At 42.0% G+C, this 18,590-nt stretch overlaps 1 protein-coding gene across 1 annotated transcript in view; it reads right to left on the reverse strand.

The window, feature by feature from the left end:
* The window catches only part of MTR (5-methyltetrahydrofolate-homocysteine methyltransferase), a 114,363-nt gene that overhangs the window by 51,374 nt on the left and 44,399 nt on the right, over positions 1-18,590 (reverse strand). Inside the window, exons 14-16 of the mRNA XM_012660154.1 lie at positions 17,281-17,421; positions 14,474-14,659; positions 202-381 (exon numbers count right to left, since the gene is read on the reverse strand). Coding sequence (XP_012515608.1) covers positions 202-381; positions 14,474-14,659; positions 17,281-17,421 — 507 coding nt within the window. The remainder of the gene's footprint in view (positions 1-201; positions 382-14,473; positions 14,660-17,280; positions 17,422-18,590) is intronic.

Genomic DNA, 18,590 nt, shown 5'->3' on the forward strand with positions numbered 1-18,590 from the left:
AATAAAATTTTAAAGAATGTAAAAACAAATCATTAAATGCATTTTTAGAGTTATAACTCCCCCCACCAAAAAAACTAGAATGTTAATTGTTGTTCAAAGTCATTAAGTCAATAAATATATGTTAGCTCTAAACATTCACTGGACCCCAGCGATAAATCTGAGCCGTGTCTTGGGTAGAAGAGAGAAAATACTCACACTTACTTTAATGACTTTTGTTGCATGGATATAATTAATAGCATACAAGTTGTGTTCCTCCATCCCAGTACCAATGGTTAGGATATTAGGGTCAAAGATGATATCATTTGGATTAAAGCCCAGTTTTTTCACAAGTAGATGGTAGGCCCGAGTACAGATGCTGATTTTGTTGTCTGTTTCTGTTGCCTGGGGAAAGGAACAAAAGATGTAATTTGAAATAGAAAAAAATAAATGCTACCCATGGAAACAGCACATTTCACTTGTTGAAAGTACTCAAGTGTCACTGCTTGGATTTCACAGAAACCCAAATGCCAAGCAGCCTCTAAACATTTATCAAATTATCTCATTGGAGGAAATGGTTTAAAGATCCCTTTCTGTTTTTGCAAACATGACGGCTATAGTGTTTCTGTAAAAAATCGAATCTTACACACAAACATATATGGTAAAGGAGAAAATAGGCTTCTAAAAAATACACGCATGTGATAAAAATTCAAACACTACTAAAGAAGAGATTAAAAATTAAGTGTCCCTCCCTCCCTCTCTTGACCTGCCTGCAGTGTCTTAACCCACCATCCAGGCGACACTTGCCATCGCTTTCTTGGATCTTCCCACAGTAACAGTCTAAGTTGACTCAAGAATACGTGTTTATTCCTCACCCCCATCCATCATAACACCGGCTTGTTACTACTTGCCTTAAGTCATAAGTACAAATTCGTATTACCCTCAAAATAATGTCCGTAGAAGGCAGAACACTGACTCCAGCAAGGCTCTTAGCCCTGGCTGCTTCCCGTCGTCCTCAGAATCTTGGTCTGCATCTCCAGTTTCATTTCCTATCATCTGTCCCTCCTCCACACCCTCTGCCCCTACGCCTTTGATGTTCCTGAAACCTCCCAGCTTGTTCCTACCTCAGAGTCTTTCATTTATCGCTGCCACTGCCCAGAACATACTGTGACATGGCTTTGTGCTTCACATCACTCAGGTCTCTGCCCAAATGTCCCCTTCTCAGAGCCTGTCTTAGCCAGCCTTACCCCCACCCTTCCCATCTCTCCCACTCTTCAGAGCATCTCTTTCTAGAAATTACATTAAGTTGGCAACGTGTTTATTACGTTTATTTGTTTTATTGTTACCGACCTCACGGTTCTTTCTTGGTCCTGAGTCAATAGAAACTGGCACAAGACTGAAAAAGGAATTTATACAGGCAAGGCTTTCTTTTTAGGGGGGAGGTTTGCTTAAACAAAAGGGAGACAGTTCTGGTTAAGGAGCAACCAGACTGGCTCTCTGAACAAAGGACTGGGGAACTTTTAAAGGGGAGAAAGTTAACACTAAGCATTAAAATCATAGCATGTAGAGGCGGAGTTTTGTTGGCAGCTGCCCATTTGGTGATCACGCTTCTTCATATATCACATGTCTCATCAGCATGTTAAATCTTCACCCTTGGGCATGATTTTTAGCATTAAAATGAAGCAAAGGGTCTATAAGTGGTCAACTTTGGGCTTCATCTTGGCAGTCACCAGTCTGTGCTGGCTTTGACTGGGGCTGGTGGACCCCTGCTCCAATGATTGCCACGTTCTGTTTAAGACAGCAGGACTACCTTCATTTGAAGCTGGGTGTTAATCACTTTCAAAGCTTTTGCTCAGTGCTGTAAGCAGACTTCAGCTTTGGCTCAAGGCTCAGGCAGGTAGCCACAGTCCACCTCCTACACTATCTTATTATTACTGATTATTAATTTGTCAACTCATCTCCCCCACCTAGATTGTCAGCCTTGCTGTATCCTCAGTGCCCAGGGCAGTGCCTGTCAGAGTGTATGTGTTCGATATTATTGTTGGATACGTGAATACTGCTACTCAAAGCATTTCTGAACTTTGTCATGGAAACTGTGTTCAGATCAAATTTACACCTTCAACATCCCAGTTATTCTGAATGATTTTGGTTGTACGAAAAATCAAATCTATTTTAAAAAAAAAAAGGTTGCTTGTTCTCACTTTGGTGATTCTAAAAAAAATAAGTCATATATAATTCTGAAGGTCAATTCTCAATGAATGTGAAAAATGTTCTTGAAAAACGGCTGACCCCACTGAAATACGTGTTGCAGTCTTCCGCAGAGGTGAGCAGTTGAGGATGCTGACATAGCCCAAGAACATCTAGTAAGGCTCCACGCTCCAGAAAACAGTGGGAGAATTACACAAAGAACTCACTGGTACACCTAGCCTTTTGATCACTCACCTACTTTGGTATTCTTTTCCAACTGTACTCTTTGATCTCTTTAATTGCTCCCTGCAGCTGGTGGGGTTAGATTTCATCTCCTACTTGGGAAGTGCCCCCATGACTTAGCAGACCAAGGGGCCCGGAGAAAGGGAGACGGGGAGTGGGCTTTGCAGCCCCACTGTACAGACTTTAAGGGAGATGGCAAGCTCTTATTTTCTGTAATGGGATTTCTTCAACAACTTACTTTCACTGCCTTCAGTGAGAGTGACAAGGTTAAGGTTGAGACTGAGATGTGTGCCCAGAAAAAAGCAGTTCAGCGTAGGTCATCCACAGCTGTCTTTGGTCTTGGACTTTAAAAGTTCACCCTTCGCCAGAGAGCCAGATAAGAGTTCTAGGCTCTAGGTTCATGGCCCAGCTAAGCTCACTAAGAAGGCACAGGAGTGACCAGTGCTACTAGTATTTCTTAGTAACCTAGTCTGGTTGGAAGATGAAGTCAAGGTCCTAGTCATTTCTCTCTCTGAGCTACAAACAATATCTGGCCAAGTTGGGCAGGCTGAGGTGAGTAGTATGTCACCTACAGGGGAGTAGGGTGTGGGGTTCAGCTCGTACCAAAGACAGCACTGCATGTGGGACAAACAGTGACATCCTCACAGGACAGGAATTCATTTCTAGGGCCAGAATAGAGTCAACAACAATAACCTCTGTAAGGACAGAGTCGTTGTCAAATTGCTCATGCTGTACCTAGCATAGCACCTACCCCATTAACACACACTCAACCTCTGTCTGTTAATAAACAACTGAATCTCAGGATGAAGAGAATGTTAGCATGTCAGGTTCTCCAAGGTTCCCTGTCTCACTCCTCAGCCAGGGCTGTGAGACAGACATACTGATAAAGCCTTGATCATGCCCGTGCATTTCACAGATCCAAAGTAGAAGTTTGGCAAAACAACAGAATGGGCTTTCCTACATCAGGAAGGGCTCTCAACCCGAGCTGCATATTACGATAAACCAGAGGGATTTTTGTTTGTTTGTTTTTTAATACTAATACCTCACCCTAGACAAGTTAAATCACAATTTGAGATGAGGCCTCAGCAGCAGTAATTTTTTTAAAAGCCCCTTAGTGATGCCAATGTACAGCCAGGATGAGAACCACTGATAGGTGAGATGTGGCATTTTCTTGGGTTGGGGTAGAGGGAAACTCAGTGACAATCTAAGGGGCCAGAAGAAAGGAATCAATGCCTTTTATGACTTTATCAACCAGGTCTACTCTTAAGCCACAGAGAAGCTACACAGTGACCAGTGGGTAGAAGGCTTTACTCAAGAAGCACACTGCGCAGGTTTTGCTAGAATATCAGACACTCAGGGAGAAATGTGAAAAAACAATTTTGATTTAGTCATCAAGGCAGACACTGTGAGAAAAAGAAAATGAGTAGAAGACAACTAGATTTGGTTGTACTGCAGCCCGACAGGAGCAGAAAAGAAACAGGAGTAACTCACCAAGTGGGTTTAAGGTTTCAAACCCACTGAACTAGCTGAGGATGGGCCAGAGAACACCGGAGGAAACAGAGGCCCATTCCGCTGCCACAGAGTTCAGGAAAAAAAGTGATGGAAAGACTCATGAGCCACCATTAGAGGGACATCAAAAGAAAGAAGGGAAAAGCTAGAAAAAAGGAAGTTTCCAAGAGCAACCATGGCAAAAGACACCTTGGTCACTAAGGGCACGAGCTCAGTTCGGAAATCTTTTGAATGGAATTCTCCACTGTGGCAAATGTGTGGACCAAGCAGCCAAAGGCAAGGGTTAGGAAACCTGGAGCCTGGGCAGCAGGAGCGGCTGCCACGAGGGCAGAAGAGAAGGTGTGAGATGAAGACAGCTGAGGTCGTGCCCAGGTGAGAGGAACAGAGAAGAGCACTGAGCCGGGGTCGTGAGAAACTCAAAGCCAACTTGGAATGCTTCCTGGCCAAAATACGCTCACCCGAGGCCTGGGCAGAGCTCATACTCGAGGCAGCATCTGGACGCCAAGAACTCAGGGTCGAGGAGGAAATGCACGGGGGTTCAGACATGATGGAAACAAGACTGAGGCGATCTCTGTACAGCTAATACTGGGGAAGAACCAAGGGTCTCAGTTGTGATCCAGGGACTGCAGGGGCCACCATGAAAACTTCTGGACTTTTAAAGAAGACAAGGTTGTTTCAAATGTCACCCTCTAGGAGGAGATGCAAGTTCTGTGGGGAGTGAGAGGGAAGAAAGGCAGGGAAAGTCTTAACCCATGTATCAATCCCCAGATAGAACAGAGGACAGATGGGCTTTAGTGCCTCCAAGGACGGAGTACAGAGGGGGACACGGTAGGAACGGACAGCTCATAGGAACAGCAGAAAGACTGATTCATTGGCTATTTTAAACCAACACCCAAAAATGTATAGGTAAGACCTATAAACTATGCTCTACCTTTGCGTTCTTTTTAACAACGTGGCCCTAAAACCGAGCTCTACCCCTGCTTTTCCCACCTTCCTGGAACCCAACCGCCCTGAATTTCCCTGCCTCGTCTGTTCTTCCTCCCACTTTTACCACAACCCGAAAGCAGCTGAACCCCACAAGGAGGGGAGCCCGCTACCAGCACTCGTTGGTCCTCAGTGTCACAGCCCAGGACCTGGCACAGGAGGCTTGCGATGCAAAACCGTGCTTGCCCTTTCTCCACGGGCTGCCACATCAGAGAAGAAGCAGTGGCAGATAAAGAAGCTGCTCTGGCTTAAGAACAGGGTTACCCAGCCCAGTAAGTCTTTGCTGTGGATTTTTAGCAGCTTTCCTGTCCTCTACCTACCAGATATAAGTAGCACTCTTCACCCCACCACAGTCGTGACAATAAAAACATCTCCCCAGATTTTGCCAAATGTCTCCTGTAGTGGCAAAACCAGCCCCAGTTAAGCGAGAGCCACTGGTTTAGAGTGACCACAGTGACACAGCTGATAAGGAAGTCAGAATCCAGACTCATCTGCATGATCACCATCACAACCCAAGGCTTGACGATAGCTTTCTCTAGACTCTACAAATAGATGTTGTTTGCAGAAAGATGCTACTTAATGTCAAATATTAAGGCCTGAATGAAATTATACCAATATCCTAACAGGCGGCACACTGAACCTACTCGATTCTTCTCTTTTAGCAGAAGGAATGCCGGGAGCATGCTGGCCAGCTGGGACACCAAGCTTGGGGCATAGGCCAACTACATGCTGTACTCTTTTTCCTGGGAGACAACTGAACATCCGGGCTTGGAGGTCTTAGGGACAACAGTGGCTTGGAGGCCTTATATTCCTCATATCCCTGCCATAAAACTCCATCTCTGAAGGTGATCTAGGTATGTCTCTTTCTAATAAGCAAAGAATTAAAAATATAATCCATCTTATAGGGAAAGGCCCCGAAATAGAAATATTCAACCATGCAATCTTACCCAGGGAGTGGTGCTCTACCTGCAGCCACTAAAAAGGAGGCCCTTAAAATGCAGAAATAAATGTCAGATTTCCACAAAGTTCAGAGAAGGTCAGAGGAAAAAATTTGAGAATCTACTCCTAGGCCTGGATCAATTACCTTCTGCAAGGTAAAAATCAAGGGAAAACTAAAAGTGCCGACTTCAGTCTCCTAGGACTATTAATATTACTACAGTCTACATCCTATTTGAAAATCCAAGATACTCAACTGAAAAACATTGTCAGTTTCTCTAAGTTCAATAAAGAGGCTGATTATGAAATAAAAATCTAAAAATCACTAATCACTACCAATGAAAAAATATTTACCAATGGAAAAATAAGCCAATCACAACAAAAAAACAAACCAACACAAAATACCTAGGAATGGTCTTATTTTCTATTTAAGGAAAACTGTAAGACTCCATTGAATGAGTGCTTGGAGGGACATTCCATGTTCCTCAATGACAAATTGGAATATTGGCAAGATACTAATTCTTCATTATTTTCTAGATTAGGATTAATTCTAATCAATATCCCAATGGGGGTTAATTTTCTCCATTAAGTTGAAAATTTATTTTCAAATCATTTTAACAAGGAAAATGTGCTGCATATAATAGATGCATCTATAGGATGATATTGATCATTCTTTTATATAGTCTACACATATGCAAACAAAAACTAATACAGTCTATTCTGCTATTATGGGATAATTATATTTCTAAGAAACCTCACATTATCAAAAATTATCAAACAAAATAAAATCATTTCAATTATGATAGGTATTATCTTTCAAAGGACTGTACCAGTTATACCACACTCTACAACAAACGAGGTTTCTGTTTTATCCCTGCTGTACCTGCACAGACTTTGATCATTTTTAAGTTTACTTTTACTAATTTAGTATAAGGATAAAACATTACCTAAATATTGCTCTAATCTGTATTTCTTTTATAACTAGCAAATTAAAGAATGTTTTCCTACCTTTACTTTTTATTTATGGTCACATTCAGATCTAAATTGGGAACACTTGTTCTTAAACAATAACAAGCCCTTAAGCAGTGCCAATAAACAAAGCATGAGGTGACACTGCACCAGTCTTCAAACGAGGCAGGCCAAGGGTGAAAACCTGGTTCCACCCCGTGTCCTGGACTTATGACACTGGCTCGCTGTACAATGGAATGACAACCACCCCCGGCAGTTGCTCTGGGGACTAAATGAGATAACCTCTGCCAGTGGTTTTCAACCAGAATACACAGGAGTATCACCTCTAAGGCTTTAAAATTACTGAAGCCAGCTTCATTCCAGACCAAATGAGTCAGAAACTCAAGGGCTAGAGTCCAAGGGTGTGTATTTTTTTTAAAACCTCTAGCAGAGCCACCACCAGCATGGTGGCTGACAGTATAATCCTAGCACTTTGGGAGGCAGGAGAATTGCCTGAGGCCAGGGTTTGAGACCAGTCTGAGCAAGAGCCAGACCCCATCTCTACTAAAAACAGAAAAATGAGCTGGGCGTGGTGGTATGTGCCTGTAGTATCAGCTACTAGGGAGGCTGAGGCAGGAGGATCGCTTGAGCCCAGGAGTTCTGGGCTGTAATGTGCTATGCCTATTGGGTGTACGCACTCAGTTCAGCATCAATATGGTGACCTCCTGGGAGTGGGGGACCAGCAGGTTGCCTAAGGAGGGGTGAACCGGCCCAGGGCAGAAACAGAGCGGGTCAAAACTCCCATGGTGATCAGTAGTAGGATCGTGCCTGTGAATAGCCACTGCACTCCAGCCTGGGCAACATAGTGAGACTCGGGTCGCTTAAAAAAAAAAAAAAAAAAAAGCTCTAGCAGCTCTAGCAGCTCTAGCAGTGACTGCTCTTCCCTGACAGAGCGATTCTCCTTTGCAGTTCAGGTTAAGCATCACAGATCCAAGAGGCATACAACATTCCATTCTTACTCTCAGAGTTGACCTTGCTTCCAACTTCACTGAGAAAACAGAAGCAATCGCAGACTCCCATGAGCACATTGGAAGCGTGCCTGCAGATCTTTACTCTTTATCCTGCCTTCTTTCCTGCACGGTGACCAAACTGCACCGCTCCTGATCTAAAACCATCCCTCCACTCACACAGTGATTGCCACCTCTGTCAACTCACAAGGTCACGAATCTAGCAAAGGCCCCCTTTCTCTCCCGCATCAATTCCTCCCTCCCTCCCTCTGCCAGATCATTTCCATCAGCTTACAGAAAAACATTGCCACGTTATCTGTACACAAACACACACATACACAAACACACGCATCCTTTCTTAACCTCATATTCCCCTCCCTGGGTCTCCATTCTATTTCTTTGCTCCCCTTTACGGCAAACCTCCTCAAAAAAGTTGCCTATACTTGCCGCTTCTATTCTTCTCCTATTCTCTCTTGAACCCTCCCCGACAAGCTTTCATCTCCTTGGAAACTGTACGGCAAGATCACAAATGACCCTATTTCTAAAACCAATAGTAAATTCTTGGTCTCATCCTATTTGATCTACCCACATTTCTTTAAATAGCTGATCATGCACTTCTCTTTGAAGCTTGTTCTTCCCTTGGGTTCTAAGTAAACCCTCTCCTCTGGCTCCCCTCCTACCAAACAGGCTGCTCCTTCCCAAATCCTTCTGAAGGTGTCTCTTCTTTTCCCCAGCCACTAAGCACTGCAGCTCTAAGACTCAGGCCTAGGACGTTTTCTCTATAGTCATTCCTTTGGTGAGCTCAGTCAGTCTCACTATTCTAAACACCAACTGTGTACAAATAATTGCCAAACAAAGGAATCCTATCTCCACACTCAATATACCCACCACAAACATACTGTGTCCAAACCCAAACTTCTTCCCCCATCCCCAATCTGCTTCTCTAACGGTTCTTCCTATCTCAATAGCTCCATCCTTTCAACTGCCCAGACCAACAAATCCTGAAATTATCGCTGACTCCTCTTTCTTTCACAACCCATACCCAATGTGAAGGCAAATCCCACTGGTTCTATGTTAAAAATATACCTAGGCTGGGTACAGTGGCTCACACCTGTCATCCTAGCACTCTGGGAGGCCAAGGCAGGAGGATCACTTGAGCTCAGGAGTTCAAGACCAGCCTGAGTAAAAGCAAGACACTGTCTCTACTCAAAATAGAAAAATTAGCCAGGCGTGCTGGTGCATGCCTACAGTCCCAGCTACTAGGGAGCTGAGGCAGGAGGATAGCTTGAGCCCAGGAGTTTGAGGTTGTAGTGAGCTATGATGATGCCACTGCACTCTAGCTGGGCTACAGAGCGAGACTCTGTCTCAAAAAAAAAAAAGTGTGTGTGTGTGTGTGTGTATTTATATATATATATGAACAAGTGACTTTCAACATCCTCTATTGCCTCCACCTTGGCCTTCACCATCACCATGTCTCATCTGAATTACAGCAATAAACTCCGATAGTTCTGCTTTGTCCTAACAAACTATTCTCCACAAAGAACTAGAGAAGTTTAAAACATAAATCAGATCACATTTATTCCTCCAGTCAAATCCTTCAGCAGTGTCCCAGCTTTTGTTAAACAAACGTGTTAACAATGGTCTACAAGGCCCTACACGATCTGACCTGCTACCTTTCCAACCTCGTGTCCTCCCAATCTCCTCCTCTCTCCTCTGCTCCAGCCACCCTGGCCTCCCTGCTGGTTTTCAGACATGATGAGCGTGTATCTACTTCAAGGCTTCCTATGTCCAGAACACCCTTCCCTGGAGTTTTCACATTGCTCACTTCCTCATTGCCTTCAGGCTTCTTCTAAAATGTCACCTTATCCAGGAGGCCTTCCCAGACCAGCCCATAAACTAGCATCCCCCACCCCAGCACTCCAGATCCCCTGTCTTCTCCCTTTCCCTCCCCCATACTCAACACCATAGACACATTGTTTATTAGCTACACATATACATACACGTATATTTATATTTATTCCGTTTTTCCCTAAGAGTGTAAATCACACAAGGACAGGGACTAGGTTTTATTCTCTGTTATCTTCTCACAGATGAGAACAGGGCCTGGCATGTGCTACAGGCTCAGGATATAGTTGAAGGTATTTGCCTCATTAAAAATAACATGTTGCTACCTATATATATATATTTCTAAAAGGAACATTTCGACAATAAAAAAGAGCTGCTGGAAAAAGAAATAAAACTCAATAGAGGGTTTGGAGGATAAATGTGGATATGGAAATCTATACAGAGCAAAGCAAAACACCAAAGTTGGAAAATAGAAGAGAAAAGAAAATTAGGCGGCCTGTCCAAAACATCCAACAGCTGAATAATACATGCACCAAAAGAGAGTCTGCAACAGCTCAAGGACACTTCCTGTAACTGCGGCTAGGTACTTCCTGAATGAAGGGGGCTACCGAGTGCCCACATAACGGATGGCCCGTTGCCGTGAGAGTTCAGAACACTGTGGACAAAGAAGATCCAAGAAGCCTCCAGAGAATGGAAAAATAAAGAACACAAACATAATCGAGAGTTAGTACAGCACTGGACTTCGTGCCAATACCAGCGGAAACCAGAAGACAACGGAGTCATACTTGCAAAACACGGAACAATTCAAGCTTGTGCTCCTCTACCCATATGACTGTCAACTAAGGGTAAAAGTAGAATAAAGCCATTTTCAGACACATAAGTGTTCAAAAATAATTACTGCCATGCTTTCTTTCACAGAAGCTACCACCAAGGGGGGGGCATTAACTGAGAATGAGGAAATTATTCTTGGAGGAAAACCTGAGAGACAGGCGAGAGGAAGCCCAGCAGGAAGGTGAGGGACATCTCCCAGTGACAGCGGTGCAGTGGGCCTACTGAGCGGCCTTTCCAGGCCAAGTCCGAAGACCTGGAGGAAGAATTCTTCAAGAAATTAAAATGACAATCCACCACTTAATGTGCTTGGATACACTGGAGATTTACACAACTCGGGGACATTTTGAAGGTGAAATATATAGGAAACAAAGCAAACAAAAAATACTAACTTTATGGAAAACAAATGGTGTGGGCAAGGAAAAGCAAGCACAGTACACTGCATGGCTCAGCTTTTACACTATTTAATAATGTAGGCACCCAAAATGGATATAACTAAAACAAACTATATCAGGAGTGGGGGACAAAAGTAAAGATTTGTGGAGTGGAGGCAGGGAATGGTGAAAAGCTAAATCCTTATCCACCACAGGAAGGCAATAAATAAAAACTAAAGCCGGAATTTGAAGATAAAGAGACAAATGCTACGTGAATCAGCTTAAAAAGGTGAAAGTGGTTGCCTCGGGATCTGGAGGGCTGGGGACTTCTGTTTTTCATAAAAAGCTTTGCAGAACTATTTGTTTCTCTAACTACTGGCAGATATACCTTTGATTAAAATAAAAATTATATCAAAAGGTCCCACCATACTAAACTAGTAGTAGAAGATAACTAGATAACGGCCTTTCAGCGGGACAATTTAACGATGTGCATCAAAATATTAACCGTGCACACCCTTTGATCTATTAACCCCACTTCTATGAACTGACTCTAAGAAAAATTCTACAAGGGGAAAGGGCTGCATGAACCAGGATATTCACTGGCCTCTGTTCATGCTGCTAAAAATGTAGAAACAATCACAATTTCATATAATAATAGACTAAGTAAAACATATACTGGAATATAACTCAACCATAAAATATGATAAACTTATAATCCATATTTACTAAGATGGGAAGATACCAACATTCTGCCGAGGGGGGGAATAGAGTTATAGAACGGCAAGTGTCATCTCGTTCGGACAAAATTTCCCATTTGCCGAACCTCTTCTGCTTTTTCCCTATCAAGGCCTCATGGCTTTGTCTCTTTCTTTACTCAGGATTTCAAATGTTTCCTCCTCAGAGGGGCTTGATGAGACCATCTCTTCTAAGACAGCCAACTCTTCACCGACAGCCTTCCTGGATTCTTTTATCCGACCAGTTAGCACAGGCCCTGATGAATGAAACCAAATCTCCTCGGCCTGAATCCCAGCACCACCTCTTGCTAGCTGGGTGACAATAGCAAGTCATGTAACGTCTCTAGGCTTTAGTTTCCTCACGTGATGTACAAAAATAACAAGCACATATACCCAAAGTTTATATGCTGGGAGGAAAGACTGATTTAATGTATGCTGTGTGCCTGTTTTGTATGAGTTAAGGTTCAATACACATTAGTGATCAAAATTATCTCTTTTGCACTCTTCTGGATTATTTGAATTTTTGTTACAATAAAAATGTACCTTTTGTACAAAATAATGCTTTTGTTTCAAATAATTTTATCTCAAAAATACAGAAAAACAGAAAGAAAAGAAAAAGTACATGTAATTTTGCCACCTGTTAATTGTCAATATGTCGCCATCTGAGACCATCCCCACCCTCAGCTGACAACCACAAAATTTTTTTCTCTGCTTATACTGACACACATATATCCATATACACATTTTTTTTTTTTTTTTTTTTTGAGACAGAGTCTCACTCTCTTGCCTGGGGCGAGTGCCGTGGCGTTAGCCTAGCTCACAGCAACCTCAAACTCCTGGGCTCAAGCAATCCTACTGTCTCAGCCTCCCAAGTAGCTGGGACTACAGGCATGCGCCACCATGCCCGGCTGGTTTTTTCTACATATATTTTTAGCTGTCCAATTAATTTCTTTCCATTTTTTGGTAGAGACGGGGTCTTGCTCTTGCTCAGGCTGGTCTCGAACTCCTGAGCTCAGAACAATCCGCCCGCCTCGGCCTCCCGGAGTGCTAGGATTACAGGCGTGAGCCACTGCGCCCGGCCTACACATTTTTTTTTATTAAATAAAGTTGGGATCATGTCATTTTTTTTTTTTTTTAATGAGACAGCGTTTCTCTCTTTTGCCCAGTCTAGAGTACAGTGGTGTTATCACAGCTCAAACTCCCCTCAAACTCCTGGGCTCACGCAATCCTCCTGCCTCAGCCTCCCACATAGCTGGGACTACAGACATGGGCCACCATGCTTGGCTAATTTTTCTTATTTTTTGTAGAGACTGGGTCTCGCTGTTGCCAGGCTGCTCTTGAACTCTTGGCCTCAAGAGATCCTTCTGCCTCTACCTCCCAAAGTGCTAGGATTACAGGCGTGAGCCACCACACCTAGCCTTTTTCTCACCTTTCAACATACTGAAGACATGGTTCTATCACCTCATTCTTTTTAACCACTGCACAATATTCTATGCAGCAAGTACCAAGATTTAAGTATTCCCCTAGTAACGGACACTTAAAGTGTTCTCAACTTTTTGCTACCACAATGCTACCATGAAGGTGAACACATACCCTTACATATTCAACCTATTAAAAGAAAAGAGAGGCTTATTCATATGGAATAGATTTTTTAAAATTGTTTTAGGTTAAATATCACATAGTACAATATATGTATAAAAGTTATCTGAGTATAAAACATAACAATACAATAATCAGTGTATCACCTAGTTGAACTATTATATTTGAAGCTTCTCACGTTCCCCATCCTGATTCCACGACAGAGATAGTATGAGAGTTGCTGTTTATCAATATTTAGCTTTTTTCTATTTGATAAAGGAACTAATCTCATTATTGCTTTACTTTTTTTTATTTCTTTAATCCTTACAACACTTAGTATCTTCTCATAGGTTTATTGGCTATTTGTTATTAATATTTCTTTTTCTATCAGTTACTTACTCATTTCCTTTGTCCATTCTTTTATTGGGTTGATTGGGATGTTTTGCTTTGTGATTCATAGAAACTCTTTGCATATTAAGGACATCGACCCACTGCCATGTTACAAATAGTACCATGTCTTCTGCTACACAAAGTTTTACATTAAAAAAATTTTTTTTTAATCAGTGGACTTTAAGATCCACAAAGTTTTACATTTTCATGTGGACAGCTCTATCAGTTTTCTTTCTGGCCTCTTCAATTAGCAAGATCTTTCACATCCCAAATTTAGATTAATATTTTCCTGTATATTCTTTAGAATTTTGGTTTTTTACCTTTAGGTCTTTAAACAATGTAGACTTTATTTTAGTATATGGTGAGAAATAGGGCTCTAACTTTATTTTCTTTCAAATGCATAGCCAGTTATTCCAATAGCATTTATTGAATAATTCAACCTTTCTCCACTGATATAAAGACTTTATTACATACTAAATTTTCATACACAGCCATGTGCTACATAATGACATTTAAGTCAATGACAGATTGCATACAGGACAGTGGTCCCAAAAGATCGTAACACTGTATTTTTATAGTACATTTTCTATGTTTAGATACACAAATACTTACCATTGTATTACCATTGCCTACAGTATTCAGTAGAGTGACATGCTGTACAGGTTTGTAGCCTAGGAGCCTAGACCACATAACCTAGGTGTGTAGTAGGCTCTACCATCTAGGTTTGTGTAAGTACACTCTGTGATGTTCACACAATGATGAAACCTCCTAATGATGTATTTCTCAGAACATATCCCCGTCGTTAAGTGTGGCATGCCTGCATGTAGATATTATGTATGTGTATGTATAAACACAGCTGTTTCAGACTTCCTTTTCTCCCACTGCTGTCTAACCTGGGTAACACAATGGAGATAGGCCAAAACAAGTCACTCACCTGTCCTTCTTCATCAAAAGCCATGACCACCACCGCAGCTCCAAACTGCTTAATCTTCCTGGCCTTCTCCAGGAAGTCTTCCTCTCCCTCCTTCAGACTGATGCTGTTGACAATGCACTTCCCTTGACAGCACTTTAACCCAGCTTCAATCACAGCAAAATTGGAAGAGTCGATGCACAAGGGCACCTGAGATCAGAAGGGCAAGAAAATCACAGAGAGGCCACAAGTCACCACAAACTCCCTTCCAGGAGTACCCAAATATTCCTATTTCTTCTTCAGGGAAACAATAAACAAATAACAGTAGTGTGTCAAAGATAAAATTGTAATGCACTTGTTCTTAAAGCCCAAAATACTTGGAATAATTTCAGTCTTACAAGAGAATCTATGTGTGGACCAGGAATTCATAACTCAACGATCATAGCTAAACATAAGAATGGAATTAGTAAGATCAGTTCACCGGCTTCAGTACTAGTTCACTTGTTCAAGTGCCTAAACCCTACTGCAAACACCTCAAATAGGATTCAGACATCCATGATCTAACTCAGGGGTTAATGCTCAGCCTCATGCCCTTTGGAAACAGCCCTCTAACCAAGTTACTCAAATTTTATCTTCCCTTTAGAAAATCAAATCAAGTTCCTGACTGAAAAAAACAAAGAGTTTTAATGCTAGAAAAGAAAAGTAGATCTAATACTCAACAGATGTATGTAACTAAAATAAAGGACAAAATTGAAATGCACAGATGAAAATAGGTTCCTTTTAAATTCATACCTCTGTTCCAGGAAAGGTGAAAGGAAGGGCTTAAAGGAAGGATGAGATTGGTACAAAGAAATGAAATGGGGCAGCTGATCTTGGCCACATTATTTAATTAAGCCAGGCAATAAATAATTAAGTGACTACCATGCTAGGTCCCATTTAGGGACCATAGTAAGGCAGACAGGTCCCTGGCTTCATGAAGCTTACAAAGATAAATAATTAAACAAGTAATGGTGCAAAGTGCAGTAAACATTAGAGCACAAAAGCAGCACAGGCTGCCATGAAAGCATATTTCAGGGGCACCAAATCCAGTGTATGAAGCCGGGAGAGAAGTGAAGAAGAATTCAAGGAAAGCTTCCCATGGCAGGAGACATTTCAACTGAGGACTGAAGAACGAGTAGACAGAAATTTCCTAAGCCACACCCTCAAAGGAGAGCAAAAAAGAACAAGGATGCTACTGATACTGATTTTTCTTAGTATGCTAGTAATCAAAAGTTTGCTAACAAAAGGGTCAAATGCAATGACCATATCAGGCCAATGTTTTAAAGAGCTTGCTGATAGTCTGGTGTTCCAACCCTACTGGTGAAAATGTACTCGTAACATGTTTTTACACTCTAATGCAATTGGTCCAAATTTGGCCTCCAATAAATTTTGATAGTAGGTCAAAATCAAGAAAGATAGGGGCCGGGCGTGGTGGCTCACACCTGTAATCCTAGCATTCTGGGAGTCCAAGGTGGGAGGACAGCTTGAGGTCAGGAGTTCCAGACCAGCCTCAGCAAGAGCAAGACCGTGTCTCTACTAAACAGAAAGAAATTAGCCGGACAACTAAAAATAGAAAAAAAAAAATTAGCCGGGCATGGTGGCACATGCCTGTAGTCCCAGCTACTCAGGAGGCTGAGCCAGGAGGATCACTTGAGCCCAGGAGTCTGAGGTGAGCTAGGCTGACGCCACGGCACTCTAGCCCAGGCAAAAGAGAGAGATTCTGTCTCAATAAAAAAAAAAAAGAAAGATAAGGAAATTATTGTGGCAATCAGAACACTAACAATCTCTTAAATTACATGAGATTTTTCCCAGTTGACAAGGCACTTTCATCCCTACAATTCACCAATCAGGCAAAGCAGGTATGACTATCTCGTTTCAGAGACGCGGAGGACACGAGGGCCAAGTTCAAGGCCTTGCCTCCTCCCACTACTAAGCTGGTGAACAACTGGCTCCACCTGATTCTGACTGACTTTGAACAAGTCATTTAGTTTCTCTGCACCTTAAATTCTCAAAATATTTACTCCCAGAGGAGTAAGGAGGCTTTTTAGTAAACAGTTAAAGATACAAATGAAAGATGGCAGAATGTAATTCAGCGCTTACCACAAGACTTCTAACATAAGCGTTTGCTGAAGCCTAATGAAAAACCAACAGCCTAAGCTGAAAATTGCAACTCTTAAAGCACAAGGAAGTTTCCTCAAAAAAGAATTTCAAAAAAATCACTCCTTATCACAAATTTAATGGAAGAGAAATGAGGTAAGATTTTTGAAGTTTTTAAAACCCATCTAAAACTTTTTAAAGGACTGACACAAAAATTAACTTTCACCTTTTAAAGAACAAATGTAAAAGTGACATAATATCTTGATTTAATCTTGTTTTATATTTTTGTCTTGATCTATCAAGGCTAAAAAGGTCCTTCTTCTGGCAATAAGGAAGAATTAATTGAATTCCCTTGTCTATGGGAACGGAACCAGTGATTTGGTCAGAACAGGTAAGTATATCCTCCAGAGACGTGAAGAGTGAGTTCTCCCTGAGGAGAATCAATCAGTTTTCACGGCCCATCCCAAAGGCCTCGGAAACAGCTAAACTGAAGTCACCTCCCTCTCAAATTTGCTTTATACTGAAAAGGTTACAGTTAATTGAGAAAGCTGACAATCAGAAACCACTGTGCTTTCAACATAGGAAAACAGAAAACCAGTTCTTGAGTTGACAGATCAATGGGACAACTGAAAAAGTTAAATGAGTGACAGAGCGAGACAAGTAGATTCCCTTGATAAATATTAACTTTGTATAACCTTGGCAATGTCAGGCTCGGAAGCAATTAAGTTGCAAAATCTGGTCATTGCACTGGGACCATCTAGCATGCCATCATCCATGTTGACATCCAGCACTTGGGCTCCCATTTCCACCTGCGCCTTGGCAACACCCAGGGCTTCCTGAGGGGAGAAAGTGAGAGGAAGCAGCATTAGGAGACGGTGAGGCCTGAGGGCAGGCTAACAAAAGTAATCCCTCACCCTCCCCAGTCGTCCTTCCAGATTATAGACTACCCAGCCAGGCTCCCTGACCCTGGCCTGCTGTCCACCCACCACTCATCACAGAGTAACCTTTCTTACATGTCTCCTCCGTCACATCATTTCACTGTTGGAATCCCAAGGCTGTTCTCCCACCACAAAGAATCTAAATTCCTCAGCCTGGCCGTCAAGGCTGAGCTGGCCCCACCTTCTTACCCAAATGAAATTCCCACTCCACCCCCATGGGACCCTTGACCCGGCCAAGTCGGTTTCCATCTCTGTGCTACAGATCATGTTGTCCCCTCTGCTTGGAATGCAATCCCCTTCCCTTCCACACTGTTTAAGACCCAAGCCCCATCTCCTCTAAGAAAAGTCCTTAGAAAAACCACCCCAAACTATTTAACTCTTCAGTATTTGCCAAAAATAGGCAGAGTGTTCACTGCAGGCTGTTAATGGGAGTTATGTGAAAAACAAAGTGAGTTAAATAAATCTCAGCAGGTTTTTATACTGGAAGGCTTTTCAAATCTTTTAATATGCTATTATACACTGCAGCCCTCCCAAAACAGAATACAATATGCAGCATCTCCCACTCACGACCACTGAAGGAATATCTTGTAGGATCAATGTTTCAAAGACCACACTTTGGGAAACTGCTTATTTCACAACGCTCTGGCCTCTCAACACCATTATCACACAGTTTATTGCCTTATCATTTCCTTGTGACTTCATGAATACTAGTTTATTCCTTCAAATAGATTTGAAGTATTTGGAAATCAAGAAAGGTCTTATGGACCTCCTACTCTGAACAATGCTGGGAAAAATATACACATTCAATAATACTTTCTAACTGATTGATATGGTAGATACTTTTTGTTTGTCTAAGTCTTCATTGTACACTTCACAGTGTAATAAAATAACAAAGATAAAATCAATCGTAGACACTGATGTTGTCCTGATTTTTTCTTAGCCCAAGAAAATCAAATTTTTAGCGACATTGTGATAGTAATAGAAAAGGCATGAAACTCTAATGGCATATGCCACAAGGAAACATCACTTGTAGTCAGCTAAGGCCGCACAGAGAAAAAGGATCATGA

This window comes from Propithecus coquereli, unplaced genomic scaffold (assembly GCF_000956105.1).
Source record: "Propithecus coquereli isolate 6110/MARCELLA unplaced genomic scaffold, Pcoq_1.0 Scaffold66, whole genome shotgun sequence".
Lineage (NCBI taxonomy): Eukaryota > Metazoa > Chordata > Mammalia > Primates > Indriidae > Propithecus > Propithecus coquereli.